General features: G+C 38.7%; 1 protein-coding gene across 1 annotated transcript; it reads left to right on the top strand.

The window, feature by feature from the left end:
- Positions 1-2,179: 2,179 nt before the first annotated feature.
- LOC132367608 (inactive polypeptide N-acetylgalactosaminyltransferase-like protein 5) lies at positions 2,180-15,909 on the top strand (the record flags this gene model as incomplete). Its single annotated transcript, XM_059926192.1, is given in 3 exon segments — positions 2,180-2,992; positions 3,275-3,400; positions 15,691-15,909. Coding segments are annotated over 3 exon segments (1,158 nt in total), but the record flags the coding sequence as incomplete, so codon positions are not given.
- Between the last annotated feature and the right edge of the window lie 916 nt (positions 15,910-16,825).

The raw sequence follows: 16,825 nt of genomic DNA, 5'->3' as shown, positions 1-16,825 counted from the left end.
TGAGACTGTCCTCAATTCTTTTCATTCTTTCTTCTTTCTTCTGCTCTGTGGTAGTTATTTCCACTATTTTATCTTCCAGGTCACTTATCCGTTCTTCTGCCTCATTTATTCTTCTATTGATTCCTTCTAGAGAATTTTAAATTTCATTTATTGTGTTGTTCATCATTGTTTGTTTGCTCTTTAGTTCTTCTAGGTCCTTGTTAAACGTTTCTTGTATTTTCTCCATTCTATTTCCAAGATTTTGGATTGTCTTCACTATCATTTCTCTGAATACGTTTTCAGGTAGACTGCCTACTTCCTCTTCATTTGTTTGGTCTGGTGAGTTTTTACCTTGCTCCTTCATCTGTTGTGTGTTTCTCTGTCTTCTCATTTTGCTTAACTTACTGTGCTTGGGGTCTCCTTTTGACAGGCTGCAGGTTCATAGTTCCCGTAGTTTTTAGTGTCTGCCCCCAGTGGCTAAGGTTGGTTCAGTGGGTTGTGTAGGCTTCCTAGTGGAGGGGACTAGTTCCTGTGTTCTGGTGGATGAGGCTGGATCTTGTCTTTCTGATGGGCAGGTCCACGTCTGGTGTGTTTTGGGGTATCTGTGACCTTATTACGATTTTAGGCAGCCTCTCTGCTAAGGAGTGGTGTTGTGTTCCTATCTTGCTAGTTGCTTGGCATAGGGTGTCCAGCACTGTAGCTTGCTGGTTGTTGAGTAGAGCTGGGTCTTAGCGTTGAGATGGATATCTCTGGGAGAGCTTTCTCTCTTTGATACTACATGGGGCTGGGAGGTCTCTGATGGAGCAATGTCCTGAACTCGGCTACCCCACCTCAGAGGCTCAGGCCTGACACCTGGCCAGTGCACCAAGACCCTGTCAGCCACACAGCTCAGAAGAAGAGGGAGAGAAAAAGAAAGAAACTATAAAGAGACTATAAAACTCTTAGAGGAAAACATAGGCCAAACACTCTATGACATAAATCACAGCAAGATCCTTTTTGATCCACCTCCTAGAGAAATGGAAATAATAACAAAAATAAACAAATGGGACCTAATGAAACTTAAAAGCTTTTGCACAGCAAAGGAAACCATAAACAAGACCAAAAGACAACACTCAGAGTGGGAGAAAATATTTGCAAATGAAGCAACTGACAAACGATTAATCTACAAAATTTACAAGCGTCTCATGCAGCTCAATATGAAAAAAACAAATAACCCAATCCAAAAATGGGTAGAAGACCTAAATAGACATTTCTCCAAAGAAGATATACAGATTGCCAACAAACACATGAAAGAATGCTCAACATCATTAATCATTAGAGAAATGCAAATCAAAACTACAATGAGGTGTCATCTCACACCAGTCTGAATGGCCATCATCCAAAAATCTACAAACAATAAATGCTGGAAAGGGTGTACAGTAAAGGGAACCCCCCTGCACTCTTGGTGGGAATGTAAATTGATACAGCCACTATAGAGAACAGTATGGAGGTTCCTTAAAAAACTAAAAATAGAACTACCATATGACCCAGCAATCCCACTACTGGGCATATACCCTGAGAAAACCATCATTCAAAAAGAGTCATGTATCACAATGTTCACTGCAGCTCTATTTACAATAGCCAGGACATGGAAGCAACCTAACTGTCCATCAACAGATGAATGGATAAAGAAGATGTGGCACATATATACAATGGAATATTACTCAGTCATAAAATAAACCGAAATTGAGTTATTTGCAGTGAGGTGGATGGACCTAGAGTCTGTCATACAGAGTGCTGTAAGTCAGAAAGAGAAAAAGAAATACTGTATGCTAACACATATATATAGAATCTAAAAAAAAAAAAAAAATGGGCATGAAGAACCTAGGGGCAGGACAGGAATAAAGACACAGACCTACTAGAGAATGGACTTGAGGATACGGGGAGGGGGAAGGGTGAGCTGGGACAAAGTGAGGGAGTGGCATGTACGTATATACACTACCAAACGTAAAATAGATAGCTAGTGGGAAGCAGCCGCATAGCACAGGGAGATCAGTTCGGTGCTTTGTGTCCACCTAGAGGAGTAGGATAGGGAGGGCGGGAGGGAGAGGCAAGAGGGAGTAGACATGGGGATATATACATATGTATGTATAGCTGATTCACTTTGTTGTAAAGCAGAAACTAACACACCATTGTAAAGCAATTATACTCCAATAAAGATGTTAAAAAAAAAAAAAAGCAGTACCCATCCAACCTACCTCGTGCCAGCATTGTCATTTGTTTCCACAATGAAGAATTTAATGTCTTGTTTTGGACAGTGTCCAGTGTCATGACTCTCACTCCACAGCATATCTTTGAAGAAATTATTTTGGTAGATGACATGAGTGAATTTGATGATTTGAAAGAGAAACTAGTCTACCATGTGGAAATTTTTGGGGGAAAGGTTAAATTAATAAGAAACAAAAAGAGAGAGGGACCAATTCGAGCAAGGCTGACTGGAGCATCACGTGCTTCAGGGGACGTTCTGATGCTCCTGGATACCCATTGCAAGGTGAATAAAGTATGGCTGGAGCCCTTGCTGAATGCCATTGCCACGGACCCCCACATGGAGGTGTGTCCTCTGATAGATGCCATTGATTATACGACCCTGGAATACCAGCCCTCTCCTGTTGTCAGGGGAGCTTTCAACTGGTATCTGCAATTTAAACGGGATCGTGTTTTCTCTTATGAGATGGATGGACCAGAAGGACCCACTAGAGCTATCCAATCACCTGCAATGGCTGGAGGAAGTTGTGCTATAAATAGGCATTATTTTAATGCAATCGGAAAGTACCACAAGGGCATGAATCTCTGGGGAGGAGAACATTAGGAACTTTCACTAAGGATCTGGATGTGTGGAGGCCAACTCTTTATACTCCCCTGCTCTCGAGTAGGACATATTGATAAGCAACACGTTGCAAACCACACTGGAATTGTAAAAGCCTTGGTATATAACAATCTCAGACTGGCGCACATTTGGCTAGATGAATACAAGGTGAAGGTTACGTCCCTGGTTTGGAAAGGTGAGTGAGAGTACAGAGAGGGACTGGCTTCTTAAAAAGCCTTCTCCTGCTTTCCAGATACCAATTTTTGTAATTTTCCTTAAATTAGGGCAACCCTTCAGCTGTTCACCCACCCATTTTCAGACCCTACTCTCAACTTGTTCATTTTAAGCTGCAACACTTGCACCTTACTCTTTTTTTTTTAATCTCTAGGGAAACTCCAGTTTCTCAGAAGTAAATCAACCAACACAAGAAGTCTTTTTTTTCCCCCCTAGATCTATCTTCCTCCCACAAAGATGGCCCGTCTGTGGCAAATACCTCTCTCTGTCCCCATTCCCATGGGCAAATTTTTGGATTCTCTTCCTCCACTACCAAGCTCCCAAGTGATGCGGCTGCAGCTGGTCTGGGGACCACACAAGAACCTCTGCTACCTTTTTTCTCTAACAGTCAAAGATTTTTACATCAAAGCCAGGCCCCTTCATTTGTGCATCTCCCCATGGTTTAAGCCCCTTGCCGGGATCTTTAGAATGCACATAGAGAGAACATATAGATGCAGCTTCATTTTAATTTGAAAGTTCAAACAAATATGGACAGTAGCAAGAAGACCTCATTTCACATACATGGGTGGAAATATGTAAGAATCTCTCTGTGATATTATATGTCCTGGCCTTGATCTAATATTTCTTTATTATTTTAAATTATAAAAGTAATAATACTCAATTTCTTGAGTAATCAGGGCAATATTTCTACATAGCCACCTAGATTGGCAAAACATTTTTAAAGTCTGATAGGACCATGTGCTGGCAAGCACAGGATGTCTCAGACACTATGGGTGGGAGTGTTAATTGTTACAAACTCACTTTGGAAAACAGTTTGGCAAAATATCAAGTAATAAAAAGACATGAATAGCCCATGAAAATAAATAAATAAAAATACAACCTCTTTTAATGAGGCCCAAACCCTCAACTGTTACAATTTACTTCAGCTAAAATCTGTACTATTTTTAAAAATGTAAGGGCCCTATTCTATCTTCTAGCATGAAACATTTTCCAGCTTTAAAATCCCTTTTTTGCACTAAGGTTTAAAGTGACTTCTGATCTCCAGTCTCTTGCCACTTAACGAGGGCTGAAATCTCCAGGCATGTCTACTGAAACTTAATAAAGATTTTGCAGAACTAAAAATTGCATTAATAAAGTTTATTTCCTAGTCCGATGGCACAGTTTACTAAGTACGGTCTAAACTATGCAAGCTTATCTCATATGTTTTCCTTTACCTGTCTCAAGAAGTGAAGTTTCAAATATTACTATCCCATACACCAGTGATCCTAGAGATTGACACTGTTGCTCCTACAGACAAGTGTTTTATCCTAAACCTACTATGTGATAGTCACTGAGCTTCGGGGAGATACAAAGAAACCAGAATTGACACTTGCCCTCAAGCAGGTAGATCCAGGTGTCGAGGCAAGACAAGTCATGGAACAGAAGGTAGAGAGAGGTACGACTTAAAAGCAGTAGCGATAAAGTATGATAGCATACAATTAACAAACTCAAAAAAATAGTGCAAACACACACACACACACACACACACACACACCTGCTTCTTCCTCCTTGGCAAAGCTTTGTTCCAATAATCGTATTTTACATGGATGAATATCCAAGGGATGGGACCCATCTCCAACTTCAGGTGGTAATAAGCTGTTCAGTGGTGTTATTTTCCTTACAAGAGTTTGATTAGGTATGGACATTGGACTCCATTCTGGCTAGAAACTTGAGAAGCTTCAATTTCTATTTTCCAAATAAATGCACCTGAATGCACATAATTTTCTGGGTATTGTTTAGTCTCTATATGATGCTTGGAGATTCTATAGTCTTCTTGAAATCTGAGGAGATAACATCCACACACTGGGATTTTCCAAGTGGAAACATGGAAAGAATCTAGATCCTTCAAGATGCTGAGCTTCTGAACGACCAACCCTGGAACCATCCTGACTCTATACTTCATATAAAGAGTTAGATAATAGATTTCCTGTTTGAGCAACTTCAAACTGGGCTTCTGTTTCTCATAGCCAAGAATATCTTAACTGATACAAAAGTTATTGTCACTCAGAGAAATAATGTCAAGTGTCCAAATGGCTTCATAACTGCAGTAATATTCAAACTGAGTTAGAGGTAGATATTATTAGATAAGAACAGGGTGGAAAAGAGAGATATCTCTTTTTCAAACAGCATATAAATTGTGGCCAATGACTGATACAGATATGGATATATTCAAGCAAAAATATAGGAGTAACCCTTGATTAATTATAGGATTTACATATATACATATACACATATATATACATACATACAGAGACAAAGTGACAGAGAGATATACAGAGAGGGGGAGAGAGAGAGAGAAAGTGAAAGAGAGAGAAAACAAAGGTACAAATATGGAAAACTTTCACAGATTTACAGAGAAGTCACCCCATCTACATATTCAATTTCTAGAAAGATGGTGTCATATTCTGACTTCATTTGTTTACAGGTATCTTTTTACTTTCACTCTATCAAATCTGTCACTAAGTATGGCCAACATCCTGTATCAAGATCCTGAGCCAAAGTGATGACATTTGGAATTACACCATGACACTAATTTGTGTGTGATTCTATATATTACCCTTGTATCTAATATTTATCTTTAAATGTGGCTAACTTTTAATATTCTTTAATAGATTTAATGGCAGCAATATTTGTCCCCCTCTTCAACAAGGAAATTCAACTTTGACCTCAGTTGGGTCTGCTGAAAGTGTTTTATTTCACTGCCTGAGATCAAAAGAGCCATCTCAAATATTGCATCCTTTCAAGATTAGATGCTCAGATCAAGTTCTCAGTTTACCTGCACTGACTTGAATCTTGGCATTGGTCTTGCCCTCATCTTCCCCTCTGCCTGTCTCCTCATGGCTGTTGCCTTCTGAAATAGATTTTCATTCTGAACATACTTTTCATGTCATTTCACATCTTACCTGGAAACAGGCTGAAATACATTTGGCTCTTGTTCTTATTCGGAAAAAGAGGAATAAAGCCAATTTGTTACTTTAAAATCTTTTAAAAATTCTATTAAAGGCTTTCTATCAAAAAAGAAAGGCAATACTTTAAAATATTCTTAAAATATTAAAATACTCCCTCTATCTCACTTAAATGAACAAGAAAAGGCAGAATAATTCCATTATACTGCAGAATTTGTGTTCTTTACCAGTTTATGAGAACACTGCTCCAACCCAAGACGTTCTCCTGTTCCCCCCAAAATATAACATAGGGTAGAATCACAAAAGGCGGTGATGAAATTAGAAAACAGAACTTAGCAACCCTAACTCTGCGTCAACACTGTTTCACCAAAACAACAAAATCTCAAGAGAATTTAAGAAAGCAGCAGCAAAAATCTCCAACTGAATATATAAAATCACCAACCATGTCTTCACTGTGAAAAATAACTAGTACCCAGGAGGCCTCTGACTTTTTGTTTCAGAATTATGTCTTGTTTCTATACACTCACTCATTTTCATTTTTCTAGGGAAAGATCCATAGCTTTTACTAAAACCTCAATGAATCTGTGGCCTTTTAAAGATTCAGAACTATTCCTAAGTGTCCCTGAAAGAATATCAATTGGAACTTCAACTCCTCAAGTTTAAGGGGGAGGTTTGCCTGATTTTCAAAAAAGACATGCAAGTGTAGGGCAGAAGTGGTGCTCTGTTTCATTCTGTGTCATCAGCGTAGGTTCAATTGCAGCATGAGAAGACGCTTCAAACACTTGTCCCCAGACTAGCCCACCTGGGCTGCCATCTGCTTCCCCACACTCCCCAAAACTCAGAGGTCTTTTCTCTAGGGGAGCTCATCTTCATTGAAAACATCAAAGATTATTTTTATATGCTGATGGCCCCCAAAGCAACATTTGGAGTTCTGATCTCTCTCTCAAACTGTAGGGTCCCAGGATTAAATGTCTTTTCCTTCCAGACTGTCCTCACTCAACTTCAGGTTCTCAGAAAGACGGCTTTGCTTACGGCCCTTCTGCAGCTACTCAGAGGTGCCAGCTGACCGCTGCCCAGGTGATGGCTCCCATCACTCGGGCCTCCCCACACACCTGCTGCAGAGGTTTCCAGGCAGGATGTGTGAGGATAGTGCTGGGCAATTACTAGAGCAGGGGCTATTCTCTGAGTCACTCTAGGAGTTACTCTGGGAGCTGATTTAGCATCCAAGCTGGGCGCCTTCTCATCCCAACATGACAATTCCAAGGTGAACTGTATTAAACAAAATGTGAGGGGCACGCAGTGAGTTCAAGCCAGTGGTGACTAAATCCAGTTAGGAGGGTCACTGTCTGACTAGGTCTCCTCTAAGCTCTTAATAGCTGAGATCAGAGGAAATTTTCACTGAAACGAACCTGCAGCCGCAGTATCAAAACAAAGCAAGTTTTGTTTGTTAATAGAAACAGTGAACAGTTTTGATATGTTTGAATGTAATATGTAATAGAAAATGAACTGCCAATCCCTCCACACCATGCTAAGTAATTTGAAAGATCCAGAGGAAATTGCAAAGAAGACAGAGGCCAGATAGCTAGTGAAACAGAGGAAAACCAGGTGAGAAAAAACAGTGAATAAGGTTTTTTAAAAAGGAGGGAGTTATCAACTGGGTCTAACATTATTTACAGGTCAATGGAGAAGAGGACTGAGGCGTGACCCCTAGATGTAATAAGTCTGTAAATCGCCGGTTACCTGAACAACACAAATTTGCATGGAGTGGTCTGATGGGAGAATTGGAGGCTAGAAGATCATTAGTGACAGCTAGCACAGTCAACTCCTTGGAAGATTTTTGTTATAAAAGCAAGAGGAGAAATAAGTCAGTAACATCAAGAATACTTTTTTAAATGGAAGAAATAAGAGCACGCTTGACTACTGATTCAGTGGAGAAGGAACATTAGATGCACCAGGAAACTTGAATAGGTGACAGGGGACATGATCTAGTACACGAGTGATGGCGTCACAGACAGTTCATCTGTATCTGGACAGAGGAGCCAGCGTGCGTGAGAACAGGTGAGGATACACCTGTAAATATGAGCAATGGCTTATGGAAATGCTCTACTGATTGCTTCTTATTTTCTCAGTGAAATAAGGTACAAGGCCATCAGCTGAAACCGAGGATGTGGCAGAGGATCGGAAGTTTGAAAGCAGGCCAAATATGGAAGAGTTCTCTATTTAATGAGACTGGCTAGGCAATCAAGGCAATCCATGTAGAGCTTTGAAGGCCACAGCGAGGCACTGCATTTCATTTAGAGTGCAATGAAAAACTGTATTTACAATCAACCTTTCCTTAAAATGATCTGCTTATTGTCTCCTACTCATTCCTGAGAGATAACAACTTTCCTTGTCTATGCCATATTAGTTTTTTGGATAGGGACAGAGATATCTATACAGCATATATATATATGATATCCTTTTAAGTGTCTCTTTTTAAAATTTATCATACCAATAAGATAAAAACCTCTCTGGAAAAGATATCATGCTTTGATTTTCTTTCTCTTATATAGCAGATTTTCAAAATATATTTGTTGGATTTAAGAGAGAATCTATTGGGTTGGCCAAAAAGTTTGCTCGGGTTTTTCCATAACATCTTATGGAATATATGTATAATATAAATACAAATATAAAATGTTTAATATAAAACCTGAGTTCTTAAAAATGCACCTTGTCAAAACCACCTGTAAATATGGCCAGCTCCTTGAGCTGGCATGTACTCTAAAAACTTTAGGATTTATGAAATTGTTTTTTGAACGTTAATAATGCTTTCAATGTCTGTAAGACAGTTTTTCTTAGATTAGGATGTTATGAATCCAGCTCACCTATCTAATCAAATTTTCCAGGTTGTACCTGGAGAATTCTGTTAAAAAACAAAGATAATATCTACTCGCTTCATAAGAGTATTATATGAACTAATGAGATAATTCTTGTAAATCACTTTAGTTCCTCAGAGATAAGTGCTCAATAAAGACAAAATGATATTATTATTCTCCAGAGCCCACTGGTTCTTTGTCTACACATGGCTGTTTAGGGAGATATCAGTTGCACACAGGCATCTGCTGCTGTGAATTGCTGCACACTTCAAGATTTAGAAACAAACTTTCACAAATGCAGTCCTTCATAGATTGGACTAGTTGCCTCTCATTCAGATTATGTGTATCAGCATTCAACAAGGGATCTCTGGGTCCCAGGAGACTTGGTCTAATGATAGAATACAATAAAATTTAGTTAAAATTTTCAACTACATGAATTTTCAATTAAAGTCTTCAAATTGCTGGAGAAGCCAATGAAGATTTATTTTTTTATTCTGTTGGCCCAGATTTAATGACACCATCTCATTGTCAAGCTCTGAAAATTATACCCTGAGCCTATGATCTGACTCCACTAATTCCTAAATCTTTCTACATAAGAGAGAAACAATAACTCCCAAGGCTGCCATAAATATAATGCATCTTGCTTGTGTACTATCCTTTGTTTTTGTGCCAACAAAGTAAGTATTCTCTCTAAATCATAACCTGTTCCTTGGCTAAACTACAGTAATCTTCCATAGACTCTTGTACATATATTTTTTATATTTTTAACATTGTATTATAATTTGTAAACATGTCTATTAGACAAAAAATGTGACTTGCTTAATGATTTCTATTTCATCTATTTTGGTATTCCTAGTACCTAACACATTCTATACTAATAGAACATATTCTGGGCTAGAAAATAAATCTCAATAAAATTATAATTATACTGGACTTCCCTGGTGGCACAGTGGTTAAGAATCTGCTTGCCAGTGCAGGGGACACGGGTTCGAGCCCTGGTCCGGGAAGATCCCACATGCTGCGGAGCAACTAAGCCCATGCATCACAACTACTGAGCCTGTGCTCTAGAGCCCGCGAGCCAAAACTACTGAGCCCACGTGCCATAACTACTGAAGGTCGTGTGCCTAGAGCCCCTGCTCTGCAACAAGAGAAGCCACCACAATGAGAAGCCTGCGCACCGCACCAAAGAGTAGCCCCCGCTCGCCGCAACTAGAGAAAGCCTGTGCGCAGCAACGAAGACCCAACGCAGCCAAAAAAATATACACACATATATATATAATTATACAATATATGTTCTCTTAACAACAGAATTAAATTAGAAATTAATAACAGAAACATAGAAAATATCCAAGCATTTGAAAACTAAATAACACACTTCCAAAAATACCATTGATCAAAGAAAAAAAAATCAAAGGAGAATTAGAAACTCTTTGGTACTGAAAGATGTGTGATCTATCCACTTGGATTGAAACGGTCAAGTTCAATGGATAAATCAGGCTGCTATTTACTTAATTCATATAAGTAGCACAAGACACACCTAAGGAACTTTTGGATCTTAGATATGCCAAAATCATTTCTACATCCTGCCCAGTGTAGCTGCGTTCCTGATGTGTCATAAGGTATACACCATGGGATTCAAGGTATTGGAATTCCACTCAGTAATCATCTACACACCTACAGACTATTTCACCAGGCTATTCCTTCATTCCTGTGATGGTATAAACTTAGAAAATAGGTCACCTTTAGATACTTAAAATAAAAATCCCTATTTTCAGGCTAAAGAGATTTGAAAATGAAGAGTTTTTATATCATTGTATGTCAGGGATGAATAGCTTCAGTTCACTCAGGGTAAGTGCAAGGATCTAGGTGAAAATCTCTGAACTTTTTTATTCTGCTCGAATTCAAAGCAACAGTATTTACTCTAGGATTTGTCTTATAGACATAAGTGTTTTCTCTGGAAAAGTTTACAAGAGGGGCTACAACATGAACAAGAACAAAAAGATCAATCTTTAAAAAAACAAGAAAGAAAGAGAACTGTGATAGGTTAAATCAGAGAAACCACAAGTCACCAAACTTTTTTGGTTTTGTTAATAAATTTTTTGATGATCTGTTTTATGATAAAAAATAATGCTTCCCTTGAGTAGTTAAAATCTTGTGGAATGATTACCTTCAGGAGAGAGAGAGAGAATGTCTGTGTGTTTGTGTGTATGTGTGCGATTTACTACTTTAGGTAGATGCTCTGATAGTCACATGCATGAGTGCTTCCAGTAAAAGCACATCTAAAAGGAACCCAACCACAGTTGTGTGTATGTTTGGGGTAAGGGATAGGAGAGATTGGAAGAAGTCTAATTTTGTTGAGAAAGAGTGTTCTAGGCAGAGAAAACATCTGGAGCAAAGGAACAGAAAGAAGAGGCTGGCACTATTGAAATTTATAATTCTATAATTATTGAAAGAGTGGGGACCAAGATAGGAAGAAGGTAAGTAGGAAACTCTTCTTGGAAGGCCTTCTCTCCCTTGTAAATTAGACTTCATTCCATATGGAGTTAGTATTTGTCTTGGATGGGCGAGTGAGGGCAGTAAGGAAACAGGAGCCGGCATGCAAGGATTGATGGATTATAATCAAGTAAAAAAGGTGACAGATTTTTTTTTAAAGTAACTGAGAAACACAATACTGAAGACAGAAAAACGAGATAAAAGCTCAAGCAACAGTCCAGGTGAGAGAAGGTAACTAAGATGAAATTAAGATAATAACAGTAGGGATAAGTAAAGTTGACAAATAGAAAAACAATTAAGAGGTAAAGATCAACCAGGCTTGATACCTGTTTGGCTATGGGTAAGGTGAAAGGTGCCAAATCATGAATAAATTGAAGATCTGGGAATTGACAACAAAGTAGCTGATGGGGCTCCCCATCCAAACATGGACCCTGTCTCTTCCACTGCATCCAAACAAGGACCATGTATGCTTCTACTCATCATCTTGCTCCAGGGGACTATCAAAGTGCCTGGCTCAGAATGTTCTCAGTAAGGATGTCTTGTATGAATTAGCCTATTAGGAGTGGAAGGTAATAGATTTAACTTTAAACAACTTGAGTCAGACATACCTGTGAAACCTGCAAGCATGAACATGGCACTCAAGTTAGAAAAATTAATTTCTGTCCCAAGAGAATTTGAAATGTGACAGAAAGACTAAGTCAGTCAGTTACTGGGGAATATTTTGTAGATATTCACATTGGCATGCTGCCGCTATAATATTTCTGGGATCCAGGGCAAAAATGCAAATGAAATTCCATACATCATGGATCTAAGTATTTAAATGTAATAAAATTAAGCTAACACATTGTTTAGAAGAACATGCGCTAGCCTCCTATGTAGATAAATACATCATTACGATGACAGAATTACGTATAGAGTTCTCAGGATCCTCAAAATTTTCAGCAAGGATGTAGAGACACAGGGAGAACTGGCTAGTGGCTCTCGATCATGGCCCACCTCCCTTCTCTTTCTGCACTGAGCTTTGTCCATAAAGCCAGGGACTCACATGTCCAAGGTCCATCCACTCCCTGCAGACCTCTGTCCATAGCCCATGCCAGGGCCCAGGGGTATACATGGCTACTGCATGGACGGTCCTCAGAAGAATGTGCCTGAGGAGGAGGATTTCATAGGCTCTGATAGGATGCTTGAGGCTAGAATAGCAGAGAATTCAAGACCCCAGGTACCCAAAACCTAGCCTAGAAGAGGGATAAAACTGGAGCAGACCCTAGGAAGGGTTTCCTCTTGCCTTGGTCTGAGAACAATACTGCATACTGGAGCAGTTCTGACAAACTATTGACAAATAGCCTGCAAAACTTAGACCACAGAGGGGGACAGAAATGAAGTAGACGGACAGAGAGAAGAAAAACAAGAAGCCTGAAAGACAAAACTGAAACCTAGTGATGCTGCAGTTCTTTTGAAATCTAGCTAACCTTTTTGCAGTTGATGTCCATGAGATTTTTCTCTGGTTTTGTAACATTTTTCTAGGTAATTTGGATTGTTTTTTGGTCCCTTGTGATCAAACTATCCATGACTAAGAAAGTATAATTATTAAAACTATGAGAATACCCAAAGAGGGAACAGAGAATGCAAAATGGGCTAAGAATATGACCTGCTATTTTACCGAGTTGACTAAGATGATATATTTCACATGGAACATGTGGATGTGGTCCAGAAGGAGGGCTCAAAGACCCACAGCAAATTTTTACTAACTTTACTAGCCTTCTTTAAATTGTTTCCATTCTTTCCTCTGTTATTTCTAGGTATTACAGCACAACCTACACAAATCAAAAAGGCCATCTTTAAATTAGGAGTTTGGGATCAACATACACACACTACTACATATAAATAGATAAACAACAAGGACCTACTATATAGCACAGGGAACTATAGTCAATGTCTTGTAATAACCTATAAGGGAAAAGAATCTGAAAAAGAATATATATATATGTAAACTGAATAAATATATAAACCGAATCACTTTGCTGTACACCCGAAGCTAACACAACATTGTAAATTAACTATACTTCTATTTTAAAATGATTTTTTAAAAAAAGGCCATCTTTCAAGTAGTACTTCTTTAAGTTCATTAAGTAAAGTAAAATCTGATAACAGCTGGTTCATGCACAATTACTGCCCATTTTCTCAGCTCCAGCATTTAAAACGGTCCTACTGTATTTCATGTGCCCTCAGAGAACAGACACCTGACTTGGTTAAAAAATGTTCAGAGAGAAAACTTGCACATAAATTCCTTCTAACAAGGGTCTGTGCTAATCAATGCAAAAGAAGGAGAGAATGTCAAGAAACAAACAACACAAACCACCGCTTCTCAATTCCACCGAGACCTCTTTTTTGAGAATTCAGCAGATGATAAAAAATGAGAAACAAAATTACTGTGGCAAAGACAAGTTGCCTTGTGTGTTGGGAGGCGAACAGCAAAAACACAAAGAAAAGGATCACATCACTTGGGTAAATAAGTTTTCACACTTTCAAGAAACAGACACAAGCAATTCCACAGGAGTAAATGAGTGATTTTAGAAGTCCGTCAGGCATAATGGGCCAAACCGCCATAAAAATCAACAGAAAATGCAAAGAGTATCATCCAAGTGCTTGCAATAAGGGTGTAAATTGTACAAATGGAATGGGGGGGGGGAAGTAAATTGTAAAAATGGAACATCTGTCCTGAGACCTAAATAAGCCACTGACAGATGAAGGAATTCACTTCAACCTAATCATGAAGGACCCAAGTGCTAAGTAGAAGAGAAGCCAAGAGCAGCACAGACACTGTAGAAGTAGTGCCTCAGAAAAGAAAGTAACATCCTAATAACATGTGCACATCACACAGTCCTCAGGCTTATAAATATCTAATGTACAGGGACAAGGAATATATAAATAGAAAGCACGTCCATCCTGAGAGAGGAGAATATTTATGAAGAAATTATGTATGCATTAGGACTAGCATGAACTCAATGGACGTAGAATGGAAAATAGTCTAGAAAATGTCTTAGCAACCATGTCCTCAAATATTTTCATTTTACATCTGAGGAGACTAAGAAACAGAGTGGGTAAATGCTATTATACCAAGTGAGAGAGTAGCATTGACATATATACACTACCAAATGTAAAATAGATAGCTAGTGGGAAGCAGCTGCATAGCACAGGGAGATCAGCTCCGTGCTTTGTGATCACCTAGAGTGGAGGGATAGGGAGGGTGGGAGGGAGAGGCAAGAGGGAAGGGATATGGGGATATATGTATACGTAGAGCTGATTCACTTTGTTATACAGCAGAAACTAACACAACATTGTAAAGCAACTATACTCCAATAAAGATGTTAAAAAATATAATAATAATGGGGCAATGTCTACAATTAGCGAGAGGCTAATTTTAAATGTTCAGTGTAAACCAATACAAACAATAAAACCAATAAAATTAGGGTATATGGATATTTTTCCATTCAAAATTAGCTCATTCAAATGGTTACTCCCTCAATGAAATGATAAAATCTTAATTCTTTAAAAAAATCCAACAAGTATTTAGTAAGCATCTATTTTACTTAGGACATGGGAAATGTCATGAGATTTTTGTTTGTTTATGCATTTCTTTTTTTTTTTATTGGGGTATAGTTGTTTTACAATGTTGTATTAGTTTCTACTGTACAGTGAAGTGAAGATAAAAGACATTATTTCTAGGTCTGGTTACCAAAGGTGGCGGGAGGGATAAATTGGGAGTTTGGGATTAACATATACACACTACTATACATAAAATAGATAATCAACAAGGACCTACTGTATAGCACAGGGAACTCTACTCAATATTCAGTAATAACCTAAATGGGAAAAGAATTTGAAAATGAATAGATACATGTATATGTATAACTGAATCACTTTGCTGCACACCTGAAACTAACACAACATTGTTTATCAACTGTAGTTCAATATAAAAGATTTTTTAAAAATAAAGACTTTTTTTTAATCTTTACACTTTGTTTTGGTTCATAAAATACACCAACCTCAAAGGTGACATTGACTAACTATAATATAAACAGTAGAAGTATATTCTATGTTCATTTTATGATTAACTTTATGATTCCCATTCTATCAACCTAGGTCAAAACAAAGGGATCAAGGACCCAAACTGTGTCAGGTGTCAGGTATGGGGGCCACTCCCCACCTCCCCAAGTATAAACACTGTTTTCCCTTCTTTATTGTCTTTCAACCGTATGACACGACTGCAGAGCTCCTTGAAAATCCTCACCACTTGTCAATACGTTTACTCACTTCTCAGTATCAGGTGTCCTGAAAGAGTTCAGCAGGCCAACGACCTGCTTTCTGCATTGATCCTGAGGCAGCTACTGACCATGAGATGGATAAAGTCCTTGCCTTGCTAAATGCTGCCCTGGTTTCAACTAAGGCTTTTGGAGAACTGATTGCCTGGCAGGAGTCAGACAAGATGAGGACAGACTCGCTAAGAAACAAGAAGCTGAGCCCTTCCGCCCTGGCCAGCGTCATGCAGAGTGGATAACATTAATCCCCGGATGCTATTTTGCAACTGCTGTTCTCAGCACCATGTTGAAAATATTGCATTTGTGGATGATGGCACTCCTTCCCTCACTTAAAAGCCTATTTATTTTCCAGCACCACAAAGGATACGTTATTTCAGAATGGAATGATTTCTTTGCATTGCTAGACCTATGTACCATGACCTATTTGGAAATATATATGGAGTCATTTTGCTGCTACAGGTACTGGAAAATCTATTTCTGAGATATGCAAGCCAAGTCTCCTTCCACAGCCTGGCCAGCAGCAACTTTGGAGCCATTTTGCTGATTCTCCGTGACTCCTAGAGACACATGTTGTGAGGTGTGACTGAGTGTGACTCACAAGAACACCTGTGGACCTTGTGATTAAGGGAGATAACCCCTCCGCTAAATAAGTAAACCTCACATGCTCAAGTCAGAAGTTTCTTTTGACCTGGTCCCTCCAACCACCACCCAGACTTGTGAAACTTGTGAATGAGAGTTTTTCTGCTTCCCTTGGAACTGCTTGTACCAAATTCTCTCAGTCCAGAGAGCCTTGGAGGTAGCATGGTGTTAAGGGGCAAAAAAAAAAGAAGAGACAGAAGACAAAACCAGGAATGAATATCACAGAGGCAGATGCACACATCTCAAAAAAAAAGGCTAAGAAGTCTAAAATTCAGATTTTATGGAAACATGAAGAGTAAATAGGAGTTTAGTTGCTAACAACTACCAGCTAGAAGAAAGCACAGATTTAATGAATGACACAGAGTTGATTCTCTGTCAACTTGAAAGGACCTTTGCAGCATTTACAAAGCAACATAAATTTAAAAAAAAAAAAAAATCTCATAAGACAATCTTAGAACAAAGCATGTAAGGTGTCTGTGAGTGCAGAGCATACAAAAAGTGCGCCAGAACTGTGCA

Source organism: Balaenoptera ricei, chromosome 6 (assembly GCF_028023285.1).
Source record: "Balaenoptera ricei isolate mBalRic1 chromosome 6, mBalRic1.hap2, whole genome shotgun sequence".
Lineage (NCBI taxonomy): Eukaryota > Metazoa > Chordata > Mammalia > Artiodactyla > Balaenopteridae > Balaenoptera > Balaenoptera ricei.
This window is presented reverse-complemented; position numbering and strand designations above follow the sequence as displayed.